The 17,312-nt window shown below is 38.2% G+C and overlaps 1 protein-coding gene across 3 annotated transcripts; it reads left to right on the top strand.

Annotated features, from left to right (window-relative positions):
- The first annotated feature begins 676 nt into the window (after positions 1-676).
- Positions 677-6,480, top strand: LOC107788832 (uncharacterized). 3 transcript variants are annotated; one of them, XM_016610561.2, is made up of 4 exons: positions 677-2,756; positions 3,782-3,855; positions 5,125-5,202; positions 5,960-6,480. In XM_016610561.2, the coding sequence occupies exon 1, from the start codon at positions 972-974 to the stop codon at positions 2,610-2,612; it is 1,641 nt and encodes a 546-aa protein (XP_016466047.2). In that variant the 5' UTR covers positions 677-971; the 3' UTR covers positions 2,613-2,756; positions 3,782-3,855; positions 5,125-5,202; positions 5,960-6,480. The 3 variants fall into 3 exon arrangements, with proteins under 3 accessions (XP_016466047.2, XP_016466048.2, XP_016466049.2); XM_016610562.2 differs by having other exon boundaries at positions 5,889-6,480; XM_016610563.2 differs by having other exon boundaries at positions 5,868-6,480.
- Positions 6,481-17,312: the final 10,832 nt, after the last annotated feature.

Here is a 17,312-nt window from a genome sequence, read left to right as displayed (position 1 = left end):
TTATAAACAAAAATTATTGTAAAGGGGAATAACACCTTACAAAAGCAAATGTTAAAGAATTGACCTAATTTCTATTCTACTCAAGCTCGAATAAACGTTAGAGAAACTCAATTGGATTCAACTCGAGCTCAAATCAGTAATGTAGTATTTTAGTTGAACTTTAGCTTCGGTTAACATTGACTCAAAACTATAGTGAGCTTAGTTAAGCTCTGTTCAATCTCACTTAACCAAGTTCGAATTTCTTATTGTCTGCTCGAGCACTCGACTAATTCATATTTCTGTTAAAATTTTTTACTTTGATGATAAATTACTTCCTATTAAAAATAACTTTATTCTTAAAATTTGAACTTAAAAACCTTACCAAAGATAAGAATGAAGGGATATTTTTTTTTAGGTTTTCCATCCGGTGTTCGGTACACGTCCCGACTATAATTAGATTCGCGCCGCATAGGGTCTCGTTTGGGGAATAGCTCATACCAAGAATTTTTCTATATACTCAAATGTGATATCTCTGGTTAGGGAAATGAAATATCAGTATCATCCATTACACATCCGATACTTATTATTCCACCATAATATTTAATGGTCATTAGACTGATAGACTCGCCCAAATTGGATGGAAAGAGTAACAAAACAAAATTTCCAAGTAAATGAAAAATAAAAATAAGAAAAATAACACGAGGGATTGTTGTATACCTGTGTTTTAATTTAACCTTAGCCTGCAGTATTGACGCCACCAAAACAAGCTGAGAGGTGACCATCTTTCCAGGCGCCTCCTCTATGCCTTCAACCCTAGAACAACTTCACTGACAGCCAATCCATCACTCATCTTCAAAACCCTAAACTCTGATTAATTTTTTTACCTTCACTAGCTCTTCTTTTCCATATACTGAAATAGTGAAATGGTATGACTAAAAACCGGCTTTTAATCCTAAGATCGATTCGAACACTACGATCGGTGACCGGAGATAATGCCCTTGTGGGTTCAACGGGCGTCCAATATTTCCCTCATTGCTCGTTTTCATACTTCAAAATCTCTCCCTTCATACGGTCCCGAAGCGATTTGGTTCACTAAAGTTGTATGTCTCCTCTGTTTTCACCATTCTCAATCTCTTGATGTATTCACTTCTGATTTTTTTCGTCAGAATTTGGACCCCCATATTGCTTTCAACGTTATTCACCATATTAATACCAATTTGCGTAACCCCAGATTGGCATTTAATTTTTTTAAACACACTAGGGTCAATTTGAATCTTATTCATTGTATTGGCACTTTTAATTTGCTTTTAAGGTCACTTTGTCAAATGGGGTTTCACGATTCAGCTATGTTAGTGTTCAAGTATATGAAAGCTGATGGGGTTTTACTAGATAGTTCGATTTTGGAAATTGTAGTATTAGCACTTGCAAATGCGGGCAAGTTTGGCATTGCCAAAGAAATTTTGATTTCGCAAGCTGAGTTAGGTAGTGAGGAAGGTAGTGTTGTTGTTCGGCCCTTTGTACATAATAGTCTTTTGAGTTTGTTAATGAAGCGAAATCAGGTAGATGGGGCTGTTGATTTTTTTAAAGATCACATTTTGAGGTCGGAGCGATTGTTTCCAGACACCTGCACTTTTAACATTGTGATTCGTGGGCTTTGTCGAGTTGGAGGAGTTGATAAGGCATTTGAGTTTTTCAATGACATGGGAAGTTTTGATTGTTTCCCTGATCTTGTTACGTATAACACTCTTATAAATGGGTTATGTGGTGTTGGTCAAGTGGACAGGGCGCGAGGTTTGTTAAGAAGTCTTGAGTTACAAGATGGATATTCACCTGATGTTGTGACATATACGTCTGTTATCTCTGGTTACTGCAAGTTGGGCAGGATGGATGACGCTATAAATCTGATGGATGAAATGATTACTTATGGTATTAGTCCGAATATGGTTACTTTTAACATTCTCATTAATGGTTTTGGGAAGATAGGAGACATGTTTTCAGCTCAAAAAATGTATGAGAGAATGTGTGCTTTTGGTTGCCCTCCTGATGTTGTTACCTTAACTTCTCTCATTGACGGCCATTGTCGGACGGGGGACTTAGACCAGGGTTTAAGGCTCTGGGATGAAATGAACGCCAGAAATTTGTGGCCGAACTTATATACTTTCTCTGTTCTTATTGGTGCTATGAGCAAGGAGAATAGGCTAAATGAAGCTCGGGTATTATTGAGGCAATTGATATTGAGGGATGATATTGTCCCCCAACCATTTGTATACAACCCTGTGCTTGATGGGTTTTGCAAGGCTGGTAATTTGAACGAAGCAAATGTGATTGCAGCAGAAATGGAGAGCAAAGGGTGTTGCCATGATAAATTCACCTTTACCATTCTCATTCTCGGGCATTGCATGAAAGGAAGAATGCTTGAAGCTATGGCAATTTATGATAAGATGATGTCATTGGGTTGTGTGCCCGATGAAATCACAGTAACTTGTTTGACTTCATGCCTTTTAAAAGCTGGCATGGCAAAGGAAGCTTATAAAGTAAGGCTCACTTCACCAAAGGACTTGAAATCGGATTTATTATCTTCAAAGCAATCTGTACCATTCAGGACAAGATTGGATATCCCAGTGGCTGTTTAATTAAAAAATTTATTTGGTTCCTTAAGCATTGCTGAAGGAACATGCGGGTCTTTGTTCCTTTGAAGTGCTTCAGTACTCAAGGAAGATTGCTTCAGCAGTTTCTATCAAGAACTCAAGCAACATGATCATTATTCTTTCTTTAAGGTGAGAAGCTCCTCCATTTTGTTTTTCTCTGGTAGATTTTTTCTTTGTAGTAAGTTCAGGTGTGTCGTTTATGGAAAATAATAGGAAGGAACCCTTTAGCTTACAAACTTATAAGACCTGCATTTCTAAAAGTTGTAGTTCCTTAAGCCTTTAATGTAAAAAAATTGTTCGTTGCATAAGCTTCCTATTCACCATTTCTAATCTGAATTCATAATTAGCGTGAGAAGCATCACATTTCCCTCTAACATTTTTTCTGGTTATATGATCCTCCAAGCTCCCTCCGTTTGAGAAAAGAAAACAGACCAAAGAAATAAATAAAAGAAAAATAATAAAAGAAGGCGCCTCCTGCGTACCTTTCGTCTCATAAGTTTACTTGGTCAATCTTGTGACAAGTGTCAGCATGTGATGACTGCCGCTATGTGATAAAAAAGTCTGATAGGGTTCCATCACTAGGACGGGAGTTTTGGAGATATATCTGTAACTATCAGAAACTTTAGGATTGTACATGAAACTCGTACCTCTTTTTCAAATAATGGGAAACTGCCTACGGAAATCAGCTACAGTGCCGTGGAATAGTATGATAATTGGAGGGAAATATTGTAGAGTTTGTCGAGTTAGAACTTAGAAGAAATTGAATTGGGGAATTGTGGGAAGAGTAAGCTTTGCGCTAGCTGCTAAGACGTCTAGGAAAAAGTATTTTTCATTTAAAACAATGCTTTATTTATTTTAAGTATTCTGAGCAATGTTTGTACTACTTTTTGTCTTTGTCAAGCTTTATGCATTATTGTTATAATATTATCAGTGATGTGAAAGGATGTGAGGACCAGTATATGTCTAAATATTTTTATCTCACTTTTTTCAAATTAAAGGGCTTCGTTTGGTAGTCTCTTAAAGCTGCTGAGAAAGCATGTCTTTTTGTGCATCTTCAAGTTCTTTAGGGAGGTTCAACTAGAGTATGAGTTGGAGAGTATTGAATTTGTCCTTTTATTTCTCAGTTTGACTGTGTGCACTCTTTTTGGTAACAGCTGCTAGGAGTTTCCCTGCACATTGAACCCATGTTGGCATCTTTGGTTATTCTGGTCGGCATCCTTGATGCTAGGTAAGCTTAAGCTTCTGCCGAATTTTTGAGTACTTCATAACCTGGTGAACCAATTGACGTTGCTGACAAAAATTCATTAATAATTGGAAGTACTACAACTATATCATCATCTTGATTTACTCCAATCCTGTAAGCATTCAGCTGGTCTTTCAAAATCTGTAAAACAGCTCTCTAAAATCACTCGTAGTTTAAGTTCAAATTTACCAGCTTTATCGAGTTCAAATGTACTTAAGTTCTTTATTCATCATTTACCATTTTATCATTGAAATGAGATGCTAATTTTGGGCGTACTTACATATGACTTCAGTTGGGCATAGAACTTATTTTGTTACCAAACTTTTACACTTTAACACGAGAAATTGATAATGAAGTCTCTCTTTCATCTCCGGGTTAAAGCTCAAGCAGATTATATTGATCTGATCCAATAATATATTGAGTAACTGTAGAATTGTAAGATTATAGGAACCTTAGGCTTATGACTGGTAGAATCTATTATCCCACCTTTCACATGCTCTTTTCATATGTCGCTCCCAGTACATTTTAAAGGCCCATCTCCTCTTTTTTTGACTAAAGTACCAACAGCAATAGGGGAGCCATTATCTAAGGTTGATAGAGGGAATATAAGTCCACCTTCTCTTTGATATATGTCTATCTTGTTTGGTGATGTATCAACTAAAAAATGGCTTCAATTTATGTTTATTTTTCAGCTTAACACCTTTATTAAAGTTCTAAAAAACTATGTTTATTTTTCAGCTAACAAATTACCTTTATCAACAAAAAATTTTATGTTTAGTTTTCAGCTTTTTGTGAGTTACCACCTCTCAGATATCCTGTATTCAATTCAAGCATGTAAATCTAGAGCACACGGATACACTAACTTTGTCAACTGTGATTATTTTCATTTTCTTTGCTTTTCTGTTGTTTATAGAAATAGTTGATGTCTTCATATCACTGTTGGACTCTTGTCGTTATCCTCCTTCTGGAATATGTACTATCGGCATATTTGTGTCTGTATTACTCAACCTTGCCAATTTTCTTCCTATCTGTATTTTGGGTATTAGAGTTCGCTTGCTTCGTTACTACAATGTTTGCAGTTGACAATTTTGCATTCAAATATAGTTGGCCTTTTTTTTCTGAATCTCAATGTTGTTGCTGCCTGCATTTCATGCTGGCATCATTCTATATTTCCTCCATTTATTTGGAGAACCTCAGGGTTCTGCAGTACTTGCCATCTTGACTTAATTCTTATTCAATATCTGTTTCTTTCAGGTTCCCTTTACTGGGTTTATACAAGATCTTCAAAATTTGACCCGTTTTCAGAATACTTTCTTCACAAGCTGCGGCTATGTAAGTACCTTTCTAGAGCCACTTTTTGTTTTTTTCCCCACAAATATTTGATAGGAACTTTCTTTACATGTGAAAACACAATTCAAATGTTCTTGCCGGCGAAAAATATGAAATTACTACTGGAACTAGTCCTTTTAGAAGATCTAAGTCGGGATATTTGCCTACAATTTTTATGTTCGACCAGTAAATTAATAGTGTGAGATATAGGCAAAAAAAAAAAAAAACCTGATAAAAAGATATTTGTCTACATCTCACACAATTAGTTCCAACTGGTATAACATTAAAACTTTCTGGTTATCCCAAGTGCTAATGTTGCTGATCGTTTATCATTCTCAATCAATAATGTTTCCATGAAGTTTACAAAAACAAATTGAATTAGTCTCATACAACCTTTAGTGCTGTTTACTGTTTTAATTGAATCTTACTATAATGTTACCCACTTATTGAATGCAGTGTCTTCTGGTGCTGATGGACTTAATTAGTTGCCATACAAAAGTTTGTGTGGTTGTGAAATTACAGTGGGTTTTTGGATATATTAATACATTGAGAATTTCTTTTGTTCTTTGGCCCCTTTTTAAAAAAAAATTTTTTGTTCTTTGGTCTTATGGATGTTTCTTATGCCTTACTATTCACTGTATTTATTTTATCGTTTTCTTCTTTTGAAGATATGTGCCTTCGTGTTCTAGGTCTCCTTTAATGTCGATACAATACGGTACTTGTATCAATGCCTAACAGACACGATATTCAAACCCTTCAGGTGGAGACACGAAGGTTGGGTCGAGGAAGGAAGATTTGGTGGTGGAAGAAAGTGTACTATCCTCAGCCCTGAAGCCATGGGATTCCATTGGTTAATAGACATCAAGGTTCAAGGGACAGACATCTCATTAATGCCTAACAAAGACAAACTACATTCAAGCCGTTCAGGTGGTACACACGAATTGACTGGGTTGCAGAGGAAGTTGTGCTATGCTCATCCCTGAAGCAATGTGAATTCCTTTGCAAAGGGTTAATTCACTATCGAGATTCAAGGGAGCATAATGCGTATGCACTACAGGCTAAGATTAAAAAAAGTTGATCTGCCTTCAAGTGTACACTGATGTGATGACAAGTTTACTGTACAATTTGTGGATCTTGTTACCGCTGTATATTGAAGTCAGTCGCTATATATGTACATCTGAGACGCAATGCACGAGTCTCAGAATCATTGTCTTTGATGTATGTTGAAGTCAGTCGCTATAGTGATAGTATTATTTTCAGCCTTAGTAACTTTTATTACCACTTAGCTACCCACAAAAACTACGACCAGCAGGGGAAAACCAATGATGGTACCTGTTACTCAATATTTTATCTTGTGAAGAAAGTATCGAGCATCAGGAAAAACATAGTACAGTAGTAATTATCAAATGAGTCTTAATTGGAGGTTGATGCGATTGAACGATTATTCTTTTGAAGTAGTAAGGATACGTTTGTGTTAGTGATGGAGTGAGATGGGAGTTCATTGAGGAGGCATTAAAAGGATTTGGGTTTCCAGAGTACATTATTCAACTGATGATGACAAGCATTATATCCACCAAATTTACAGTCAAGGTGAATGGAGAAGGGCATGGGTACTTTGCGGGGAAAAGAGGACTACGACATGGAGGATCCAATGTCCCCTTTATTATTTGTGTTAAGTGATGGAGTACTTATCTGAAAAAGAAGAGTGAGCTACCAGATTTCAAATTTCATCCTATTTGTAAAGCTACCAAACTGACACACCTAATTTTTGCCGATCATTTTAGTGAGGTCACTGGACAGGTAGCTAATTAAGATAAATTCAACATGTTTGTGGCAGGAGTTGAAGAAGACACAAAGGTACAACCGTTGAACATAAACAGGGGGGAATTCAGTTTCCTCCGGTACCAGCTGCAATCAAGCGGTGGATTGTGATTCCAAATTCTTTCTTCACCTCTCATGTAAAGACCACCAACCCATCTGATCCATAGTATGTCCTCCCTTTTTTTCCGATCTGCCTGATCAACTTACCAACTGAAGCAACATTCCATTTTCTACAACTTTTCATATTTAAACCACCATATTTCTTAGGTGTACACAGCTTTTCCCAGGAGGTTAGTGCCACTTTCCTTTTACCTCTGAATTCAATCAATATAGATATGTTAGCTTGGTATAACAATGGAACTTATTGCTTGAACCTAATGGAAGATATTCTGTTACTAGTAGCTACAATGCAATGCTGGGAGGACTGCAGAAGCTTGAGGTAGCAGATTTGATTTGGAACTCCATAATGCTACCAAGGCACAGAATTATAATATGGCTGGCCAACAGATAAACTACTGATAAAGGAAAGATTAGCAAGATTCCAGATACCAATCTATGTTGTCTATGTGATGAGGCAAAGGAAGAAACTCAAGTACTCCATCTATTCTCACAAGACATGGATCAATCAAAGCCTGTTATAGTTTAAAAGAAGAAGGAAGTTATAACTGCCATTTGGGGAGCTATGATTTACCACACTTGGAGAGCAAGGAATCTGACACAATTCAAGGATGCAATTGTACATAGAGAGATTGTGGTAACACAGATTAAACAGGAAATAAAAGAGAGGATACGCCACATGAAATGTTCAAAGAGAGCCCACAAAAGTAGTTTTTTTATTCAAAAGTTTTTGTGATTAGTATGTTTAAAGTTACTGTCATGTGACCAGGAGGAGATCACGGGTTCGAGCCGAAAACAACCTCTTGCAGAAATACAGGGTAAGGCTGCGTACGATAGACCCTTGTGGTCCGTCCCTTCCCCGGACTCCGCGCATAGCGGGAGCTTAGTGCACCGGACTGCCTTTTTTTTTTTTTTTTTTTAATGTTCTATCAGAGGATTGGAATATATTAACACCCTTCCTGCAAGGTGGTTAAATATTTCAAGGGCTCTTTAGGTGTATTAATTTTGTGGGTTTATGGTAATATATTCACAGTTATTACCAAAAAAATAAAAATAAGAATACCCTTGTGTTGGGAACAGTTTGATGTTTAAATTATCATCATAAATCACTTAAGTTCGAAGTTTCACTTCCACATAAAATTCTCCCATTTCCCCTTCTAGCTATTTATGGACCAGCCACTGCCTGCTCATAACGAAAAGGAAAAAAAACATACCGTTTCCATTTTTAATCGGCAGAAGCCTAACTTAGATTCTGAGGCTTCTAAAGTTATCAAGTTATTCAAGTAAAAAACTAATATCTCCGTTGAAGAATGTGACTTAATGATCAATGAAATAAATGAATCTAATAAGAGACCACATATAAGAGGATATATATTCAATATGTGATTCCTTCTCGACGGATGAATTTACTTGATTTCTGTACAGATAAAAGGTAGCAGACATCATTGGAATAGTTAGTCGAGTTGCGGCCTGCGGGCAAGTTAACATATAGTCATCCTAGGTGATCTGGACTGGGGCAGCTCTAAAGGCTTGGGCAGTGTTGCAGCCAAACGCACACGCAAGTATATGCGGTCGTCAAGTAATAAAGTGACTAAAAGTCGGATGTCGAACCCACGAGGACTTGTGATTAACTATTAACTAAATTAGACTATCCTAATTATCTAAACAAGAATTAAACCTACAAATATTTGATTCTAAACTAATTAAATAAAAAAATATAAATAATGAACTTTGAACAGAGAAAGAGCAGATTTTTATGATATCAATGTAATGAAAAGGATCTAGGGTTATGGGCTATCTAACAATCCTATTGTATTCTTCAATTGAATTGACCGACTAATTTATCTAGCTTATTGGTTCACAAGGTTAATATTGCTCATAAGAATATGTCGAGTTCTTACTCGCCTATTCAAGCTAACCTAACGCCTATATGTCTATGGAGTTAGAATCAACAAGAACACATTTATAATTGCGGTAAATCAACCAAGCAAGGCAATTAGGTATATGTCTATCCTAACCACAAATTTGTTCCCCGATGCCCAAGTTCAAGAACTTGCTCTACTCAATCATGTGCGTAATCTAGAATTCTCACTTTCGAGTTCAACTCTAGATTCGTAGATAGTATTCAATTGGTGATCAAGCAATTAAATAATTAAGCGCAAGATTGAATAAATAAATCAATATGATAAATCAAGAAGGCAAAATCAATATCCGAATAACAATAGTCATGAAAGAACCACAACCCTAGAACTTAAAGTTTAGCTCCACATAGACATGGTAGCCAAACAACAAATCATACAAAGAAATATAAAAATTACTAAGTTTGGTGAGAGAAAGATGGAACTTGATGAATTTCGGCCTCCACGGCGGCTTTGTGCTTGTGTTTTTTCTCTCAAAACATCCTCTTACTTTTAAAATAGGTTTATGTCGGCTTTTATATGAGTTGGGGGCGTCTAGGGGTCGAAATAACCGAGTTCTAGTCGAAAAAGGACACTTTTTCCGTCTTGAGCGTCCAGGTCAACGTGGGGCGCTGACCCTGGCGTTCAAATATTTTGGCTGCTGTAAATTGCGCCACAGCCAGCGCCCACGCTGGTTGTGGCCCTCAAATTTCACTTTTTGCCTTTTTGTCCCGATTTCACTCCAATTCGCGCCATTTCACCCCAAATTGTGTCCGAATAATCCCTACACATAGAAATACCTAAATTTAGCACAAATAATCATATTAAACATCTCAAATCGTCGAGACATGAGCAAAATGTGAGGCGGTATATATCAAAATATGCATACATTAAGCCGATTATCAGGCAGTAAGCCATCGCCTTAGACCCCCAAAATTTGAAGGCCCCAAATTTATTTTTAATTATTATTATTATTACTATATATTATATAAATTATATAAATAATCAGTATAAAGAAAAGTGTTACAGTATATTCTTTTTTGTTATTTGATTGAAGTTATTTTATATCAATAAATTCATAAATTTTGATAATTTTCTTTACTAATTAATTAGTATATTTGCTTCGGTCTTCAATTTTAATTTTATTCTTTTTATATAGGAATTAAATTATATATACATCGGCAACATAATGAATTTCTTTTACAATGTTCTCTCAAACTGCATGAATACAAAAGTATTCATGATCCGATTTTCTTTTAGTATAATTCGACATATTATATTCGGTTATTTATAATTTATTTTAGATATTCACCAATAAGTGCTACTTAATAGAATAAACTACAGTTATCGTTTAAATTGATCATAAGGGGTAAATATTTTTGACACCGTTAATACTCAAAACTTAAGTTATTACGTTATGTACGTTTATTTTTTTTTTCTTGTTTGTGATGATAGCCAAATCAAAATTTATGGACCTCAACATCCGATAGTCCACCACTTTATTTTTGTGCTCTTCTTCATATTTTGTTATTTAGAAAGCAAATTTTATGGTTAGTGTAAATATTTTATAAAATAAATTTAAGAGCCTCTCAATATGGTTTCGTCTTATATATTTAAGGATCTCTCAATATGATTTCGTACTAAGCCACCAGATCCATTGACCCGGCCTTATACTTGATTTAGACTCATGAGTTGCGTGAATATAGAGTTGTGACGTTTAGTTCAAATAGCTTATGGTATAAAACTTAAATGGGTTTACGTAGAGCAAAAGGTAAGACGAGATGACCAAAGGAATTGCGTAAATTACAACCTTGTCCCTAAAAAAATCTCTGAAACTAGCGATTACTTAATCAGTTAAACTTTAAACCAAAAAAAAAAAAAAAGGTTCAGTTAAACAAGAATTTTATTAAAATTAAAAAGAGAGATTCAAAGATATTTTCGTCATTCCATCTAGATTACCCACCTGAGGAATACAAATACCCCCAAAACAAAATTCTTTCCCCTTTCCCGCAAACCAAACACCGACTATAACAATATCTCCATCTCCATAAATAAATGAAGAAATCAGCAATATCAACGGTGAAAAATAGAGGAATCCAAACCGAACCGGAGAAGCTGACGGAGCCGGAGATGAACGCGGCCTTGCAGCTTATTCAGCTCAGCGGCGATTCCGATAGCAGCGCCCGTGACATTGATCATACCGCCGGCGACAGTTGGAGAGTAGTGATCGCAGAAAAGGAGCACGTCGAAGAAGAAAGCGTTGGTGACACGGCGGAGGTATCATCAACAGTCGTCAATATGGAAGAGACTTTCGACGAAGCTGATAAAGGTTTTCCCCCTAAGAAAAGGAAGTTTCGATCCATCTCCGCTCTTTATCAGGTTACTAAACCTTTGATCCTTAAGAATAAGCATCGTAAGTTTAAATTCAGTATCTAAATACGTATATTTGCCCCCTCCCCTAAAAACAAAAGTAAGGAAAAAGAGATGTAAAATATTTTGTGTATATCTAACAATATTAATAAATGTTGACAAGTACTTTTATTGTAGATATTTTTGGTGTAGTATATAGGGTTATTATCCTTTTAGGCTTTAACTAACTGAAAGTTCATCTGTGCTTTTGTTTCTTTGGGTAGATCGGGGTTTGGGGGGAGGGGGTGGTGTGGGCTGGGGGGAGTCAATGGGGGAAATTCTCGTGTGTTCTAGTATATTCTTAAGCTTGCAGTTTGAATAAACGTTCTGGCAAATAAAATCAAAATATTTGAAGTTAATTTGAATTGCAAGTGTTATTGATTTAAAAATTAGTTTAGTGATGACATGTTATAGTATGCTACATGAATTAAAAGGCATATGCAAATTTGGACGACGTAAAGTTGGTTCAAGAAATTGATCAGACAACAATTGTATCAAGTTAGTTTATTCTTTTATTCTGCTTTGGTCGTTTTATCTGTATATAAGTTCTTTCTTTTAATCTGTGGCTGGAATTTGAGTTTGATCAACAATATAATGATCCGTTTTATAGCTCACTTTTTTCTCAATTCATGTCTGTCCGCAACGCACATTCTAGAACTTTGAAAAGCTAAGGCTTACATCTGTAGGTATTACGATCGTTTAAATATGATTCAATTGGTTTTGCGACTCGATCATTCTTGGTTTTCATTCACTACCTAGCTAGCCAAACACATGCATATTACATTCTCAATACCTGAAGTGTAAACTGTGACACCCTAAAATATTTTAGTTTGTTAAGTTTTTTGAATGGTACTTCTCCAATTATCTCGATGTAGAGAAAATAAGGCATTATGTTCTCATCCTATATTTATTCACCTTTCGAGTAGAGCTATGAGGTACTTATGTTAGTGTGAGGTAGTACTTATCTGATGGAATAAGTTGGCCAGGACATGCATCTTGTCGTTACAAAAAAGTATTCGCCATTTCGGGCATAAATCATGGGCCAGGTTATTTAGCGCAACGGGAAGGAGATGGTAGGAATCCCTTATGCGGAACAATAATTTTGTTTTTTCATTTCCATGATAGACTTTTAACTCTGTGCGTTTTATGCTTCCTTATCACTGTTTGGGAAGAGTACTTGCGAGAAGTAAAAGCTCTCATTACTATAATGTCATCATATCCTGAAAAGTTATAGAAATAGACCGTTAGAATTTTTTTTTCATCTGCTACTTAATATGTGAGTTGTGGTTCGCACTCCTCGCGGAGAAGAAAAAGAGGGTATGAAATTACTTAACAGAAGCATATTGAACGACGGAATGATAATTTTATGCTTAAATTCTAAATTTTAGATTTTCCTTAAGAAATGACAAACAATTGAATGATCAAATCGTTCAGTACGATAGTTTCCCCTTTTGATTGAGAAAGCAAATTAAAGATCATTGGTAACACCAACATCGAATGTTGTTTGAAGTAGAAAGATGATACTCAAAACGAAGTACATGTAGTTGCAGTATATGTAACACTTTAAATAACGATTTGGAGTGCATGCACACCTATTCTAAGTTGCCGACATTTTATATCATCCGAATTAACCTTACGTAAGGAAGATTTTTTCCTAGTCGGACGAGTCGCTCTAATGCTACTTAGTTTCTATTATGCCTTTTGTTTTCTTTCTATTTTTCTAAATTATTTTCTTGAGATAATTAAGTGGACTATTGAATACAAAAAGGGAAAACGAAAGAGGAGAAGTCTCGAAGAGATAGATTTCTATATCGAAGGTGTGGGATGAATTTGCAACTCGATCGCTCTAATACTTAATATACGTTGGAGGGTATCACATATTTTAATTCATTACTCTAAAAGTTGAAGTCTTCTTTGTGTATACGGGTGAAATCGAACTCATGGTACATCACGGGCCTCCGACAAAATAAGACAGGCTCGAGACATGGAGGCAAGGGACCGAAATCAGCCAAAGTCCTACCGGACCAGAACCCGGGGGCATGACGCCCGCCCTCGAGAATATCGAGGCCATGGTCTCGGAATCGATCCTAGCCTCGAACGACTTCGAAGAACATTGTCAGACAATCCAGCATAGCCAACAGAAAGCCGGAGTATCCGTGACCGGCCGAATATCACGGCGGGGATCTCGGCACGTATCGATAAGGAATCGGCAATGAGTGAATCAGGAGATTTTTTACCTTTTATAGAGTTGTACCTAAAGTAGGACTCCCCTACTATATAAAGGGGTCTGATAATTCATGAAGGACATTGTAACACACACTCAAAAGCAATATATTATTATTTTCTCTGTCTTTAGCTCTTGTTCTTTTTCATCTGTACCGGTCGCGGTGAGCCCGGCTCGAGAGTGGCTACTTCACTAAGGCCGAAACTATCCAAAGAGGGGGGGGGGGATGTTTTGAATTTATTTTATCTTTGTTTATTAAATAGTAACTTAATCTATCACTTTGTATCAAGTTAATCCGCGTATCCTTAAAATCACTTATAAATTTAATTGTTATCCGATTCTGAGGGTAAACAGTTTGGCGCCCACTGTGGGGTTAAGGATAATAACGGCAATTTGATACAAATTCCTCTCTTGCTGCCGGACTGATTCCTTTCCTTTTGATGTGGACAAATGGGCATCCCTAGAATCAGCTGCTCTCCTTCCTGTTGGAGGAAGACAATGCGAAAAAATTAATATATTAGTAAGGCAAGGTGATTGTTCGTTGACAACATTGGGGCGTAGCGGATTGACTATTGGGATCTCTTTAGCTTTAGTATGACTATTACTATAGGCGCTGGAGTCAGCTTGTCTGAGTATGTAAACTATGTGGTGGATACGATAACAAATAAGCCTTCTACATCAGCCAATTCTTCTTCCATGAGGGACTTCAATGAAGCAAGATTTTTTGATTTCCCGTTCATCGTATCGACCGACCCAGACCCCGTACCTGTCCCCGATGAAAGTCAGGATGAAACCTGCTTTCATTCAAAACCAACTCACTCTAAGGAAAGGAGAGCTTTGCGAAAGTTTAAAAAGGAATTGAGACACCGGTGAAAACGATGGGATCAATTTGCGGGTGATCTTCGAAATGTTACAGTCTCAACAGGCAGCGATAGCCCAGTTGCAGAACCAATGCCGAGCGCCGAGCAGGGTTGAGCCCGAGCCATCCCGGGAAGTCACCCGCAGAAACGAACCGATCATGGAGAGGCCGAAGGAAAATGAATCGGGGACCAACCCTAAGATCATAAAATTGCTCGAGGAATTGACAAAAGGGATAGAATCGGGGGAGAAGAAAATTGAAGCTAATGACAAAAAGGTGAAAACCTACAATTTCAGGATCGACCAAATCCCAGGAGCACCTTCGATATTGAAGGTCCTGGATTCCAAGAAATTTGTTCAAAAACCTTTTCCTCCGAGCACAGCCCCAACGCCGATCCCAAAGAAGTTCCGCATGCCCGATATTCCTAAGTAAAACGGAATGACCAACTCAAATGAGCATGTGACTTCCTACACATGCGCCATCGTAGGGAACTACTTGGAGGATGATGAGATCGAGTCTGTCCTGCTGAAAAAGTTCGGGAAAACTCTGTCCAAGGGAGCTATGGTATGGTATCACAACCTACCTCCTAATTCTATTGACTCATTTGCTATGCTTGCAGATTCCTTCGTAAAAGCACATGCCAGGGCTATCAAGGTCGAGGCCAGAAAGTCAGACCTTTTCAAAGTGAAGCAGAGGGATAATGAGATGCTCAGGGAATTCGTGTCCCGGTTTCAAATGGAACGGATGGACTTTCCTCCGGTCGCGGACGATTGGGTCGTTCAAGCCTTCACCCAGGGACTCAATGCTCGAAGCTCGTTGGCTTCATAGAAGTTGAAACAAAATTTGGTGGAGTACCCAGCTGTCACTTGGGCCAACGTGCATAATCGGTATCAATCAAAAATCAAGGTCGAAGACGATCAACTCAGGGCCCCTTCCGGGTCCGTTTACCCCGTCAGAGCCGTCGAACAAGGATCGATATCTGCCATACAATGGAGACCGAAGAGGTAGCGAATCTGGACAAAACCCCATGAAAAGTGAAAGAAGGAGTGATCGGTCAAAGCAATCGGAGACTCTTGAGCAAAAATAGTTTCGACAGGCCCATCGGGCATAAGGAGGCGCCAAGGCTATCAAAGTACAACTTTAACATCAACGTCGCTGCCATCGTATCCGCCATTGGACGCATCAAAGGTACCAAATGGCCTCTACCTCTACAGTCTCATCCAGCCCAAAGGGATCCTAACCTAATGTGCAAATATTATGGCACTCACGGCCACAGAATAGAAGATTGTCGACAATTAAGAGAGGAAGTAGCCCGACTATTCAACAACGAAAACCTCCGAGAGTTCCTGAGCGATCGAGCCAAGAACCACTTCAGGAACAGAGATTCTAGTAAATAGATCGAGCAGGAGGAACCTCAGCACGTCATTAACGTGATCATCGGTGGAGTCGACGTTCCCTAAGGGCCGATGCTGAAGCGCACCAAATTATCCATCACAAGGGAAAAACGAACTCGGGATTATATGCCGGAAGGAACCTTGTCCTCAAACGACAAAGATGTTGAGGGGATCGTGAAACCCCACAATGATGCACTGGTAATATTAGTACTTATGAATAAATCTCGAGTTAAGCTTGTTTTAATTGATCCAGGTAGCTTGGCCAACATCATCAGATCGAGGGTCGTGGAACAGCTCGGCCTACAAGATCAGATCGTGCATGCGGTTCGAGTCCTAAACGGGTTCAACATGCCATGTGAGACCACTAAAGGAGAGATAACATTACTGGTGAACACCGCCGGGACCGTTCAGGAAACAAAGTTCTATGTGATCGAAGGGGACATGAGGTACAATGCTTTGTTCGGAAGACCGTGGAATTACAACATGAGGGTGGTACCCTCGACTCTGCACTAGGTGTTGAAGTTCCCGGCACCGGGAGGAATAAAAATAGTTTACGGAGAACAACCGGCCGCAAAAGAGATATTCGCGGTCGACGAGGTGGTCCCGATATCCATTTTTTCGACACTGAAGGAGCTGGGTCCGGTCACCGAGGGAGAAACCAAATAGCAACTACTGACCCCGAGTCCGTCCCAACCGGAGAAGCAGGAGATGTGTGAGGATGATGACTACGGGGTTCTCGGGTCTTTCATAGCTCCCGACGATTCCGATGCTACCAAATCAACAGTCGAGGAACTGGAGCAAGTCGTACTGATCGAACACTTGCCCGATCGAAAGGTATACCTGGGCAGGGGGTTGAATCTCGAGCTTAGGAAAAAACTCATTCAATTTCTTATAGCTAACGAAGATTGTTTCACTTGATCCCACCTTGATATGACAGGAATCCCGCCGGAAATAACCACTCACAGGCTAAGCCTGGATCTGAAGTTCTACCCGGTCAAGCAGAAGAGGAGACCCCAGTCCGAGGTCAAACATGCTTTCATCAAGGACGAGGTATCTAAACTCTTTAAAATAGGGTCCATCCGGGAGGTTAAATACTCGGACTGGTTAGCAAACGTAGTGGTAGTCCCTAAAAAAGGGAACAAATTAAGAATGTATGTGGACTATAAAGACTTGAATAAAGCATGTCCCAAGGACTCTTTTCCTTTGCCTAACATCGATCGCATGATCGATGGAGCGGCCGCCCACGAGATCCTCAGTTTTCTCGATACTTATTCCGGGTACAACCAAATTCGGATGGACCCGGGTGATCAGGAAAAAACTTCATTCATCACCAAATACGACACCTACTGCTATAACGTGATGCCATTCGGACTAAAAAACGCCAACGTCAC

The sequence above is a fragment of the Nicotiana tabacum genome, chromosome 19 (genome assembly GCF_000715075.1).
Source record: "Nicotiana tabacum cultivar K326 chromosome 19, ASM71507v2, whole genome shotgun sequence".
Classification (NCBI taxonomy): domain Eukaryota; kingdom Viridiplantae; phylum Streptophyta; class Magnoliopsida; order Solanales; family Solanaceae; genus Nicotiana; species Nicotiana tabacum.
Note: the sequence above shows the minus strand (reverse complement) of the source record. Positions and strands in the feature narration are given on the sequence as shown.

Excerpts from the sequence above, each read along its gene's own strand:
- LOC107788832 (XM_016610561.2), top strand. The coding sequence starts at position 972 with ATGCCCTTGTGGGTTCAACGGGCGTCCAATATTTCCCTCATTGCTCGT.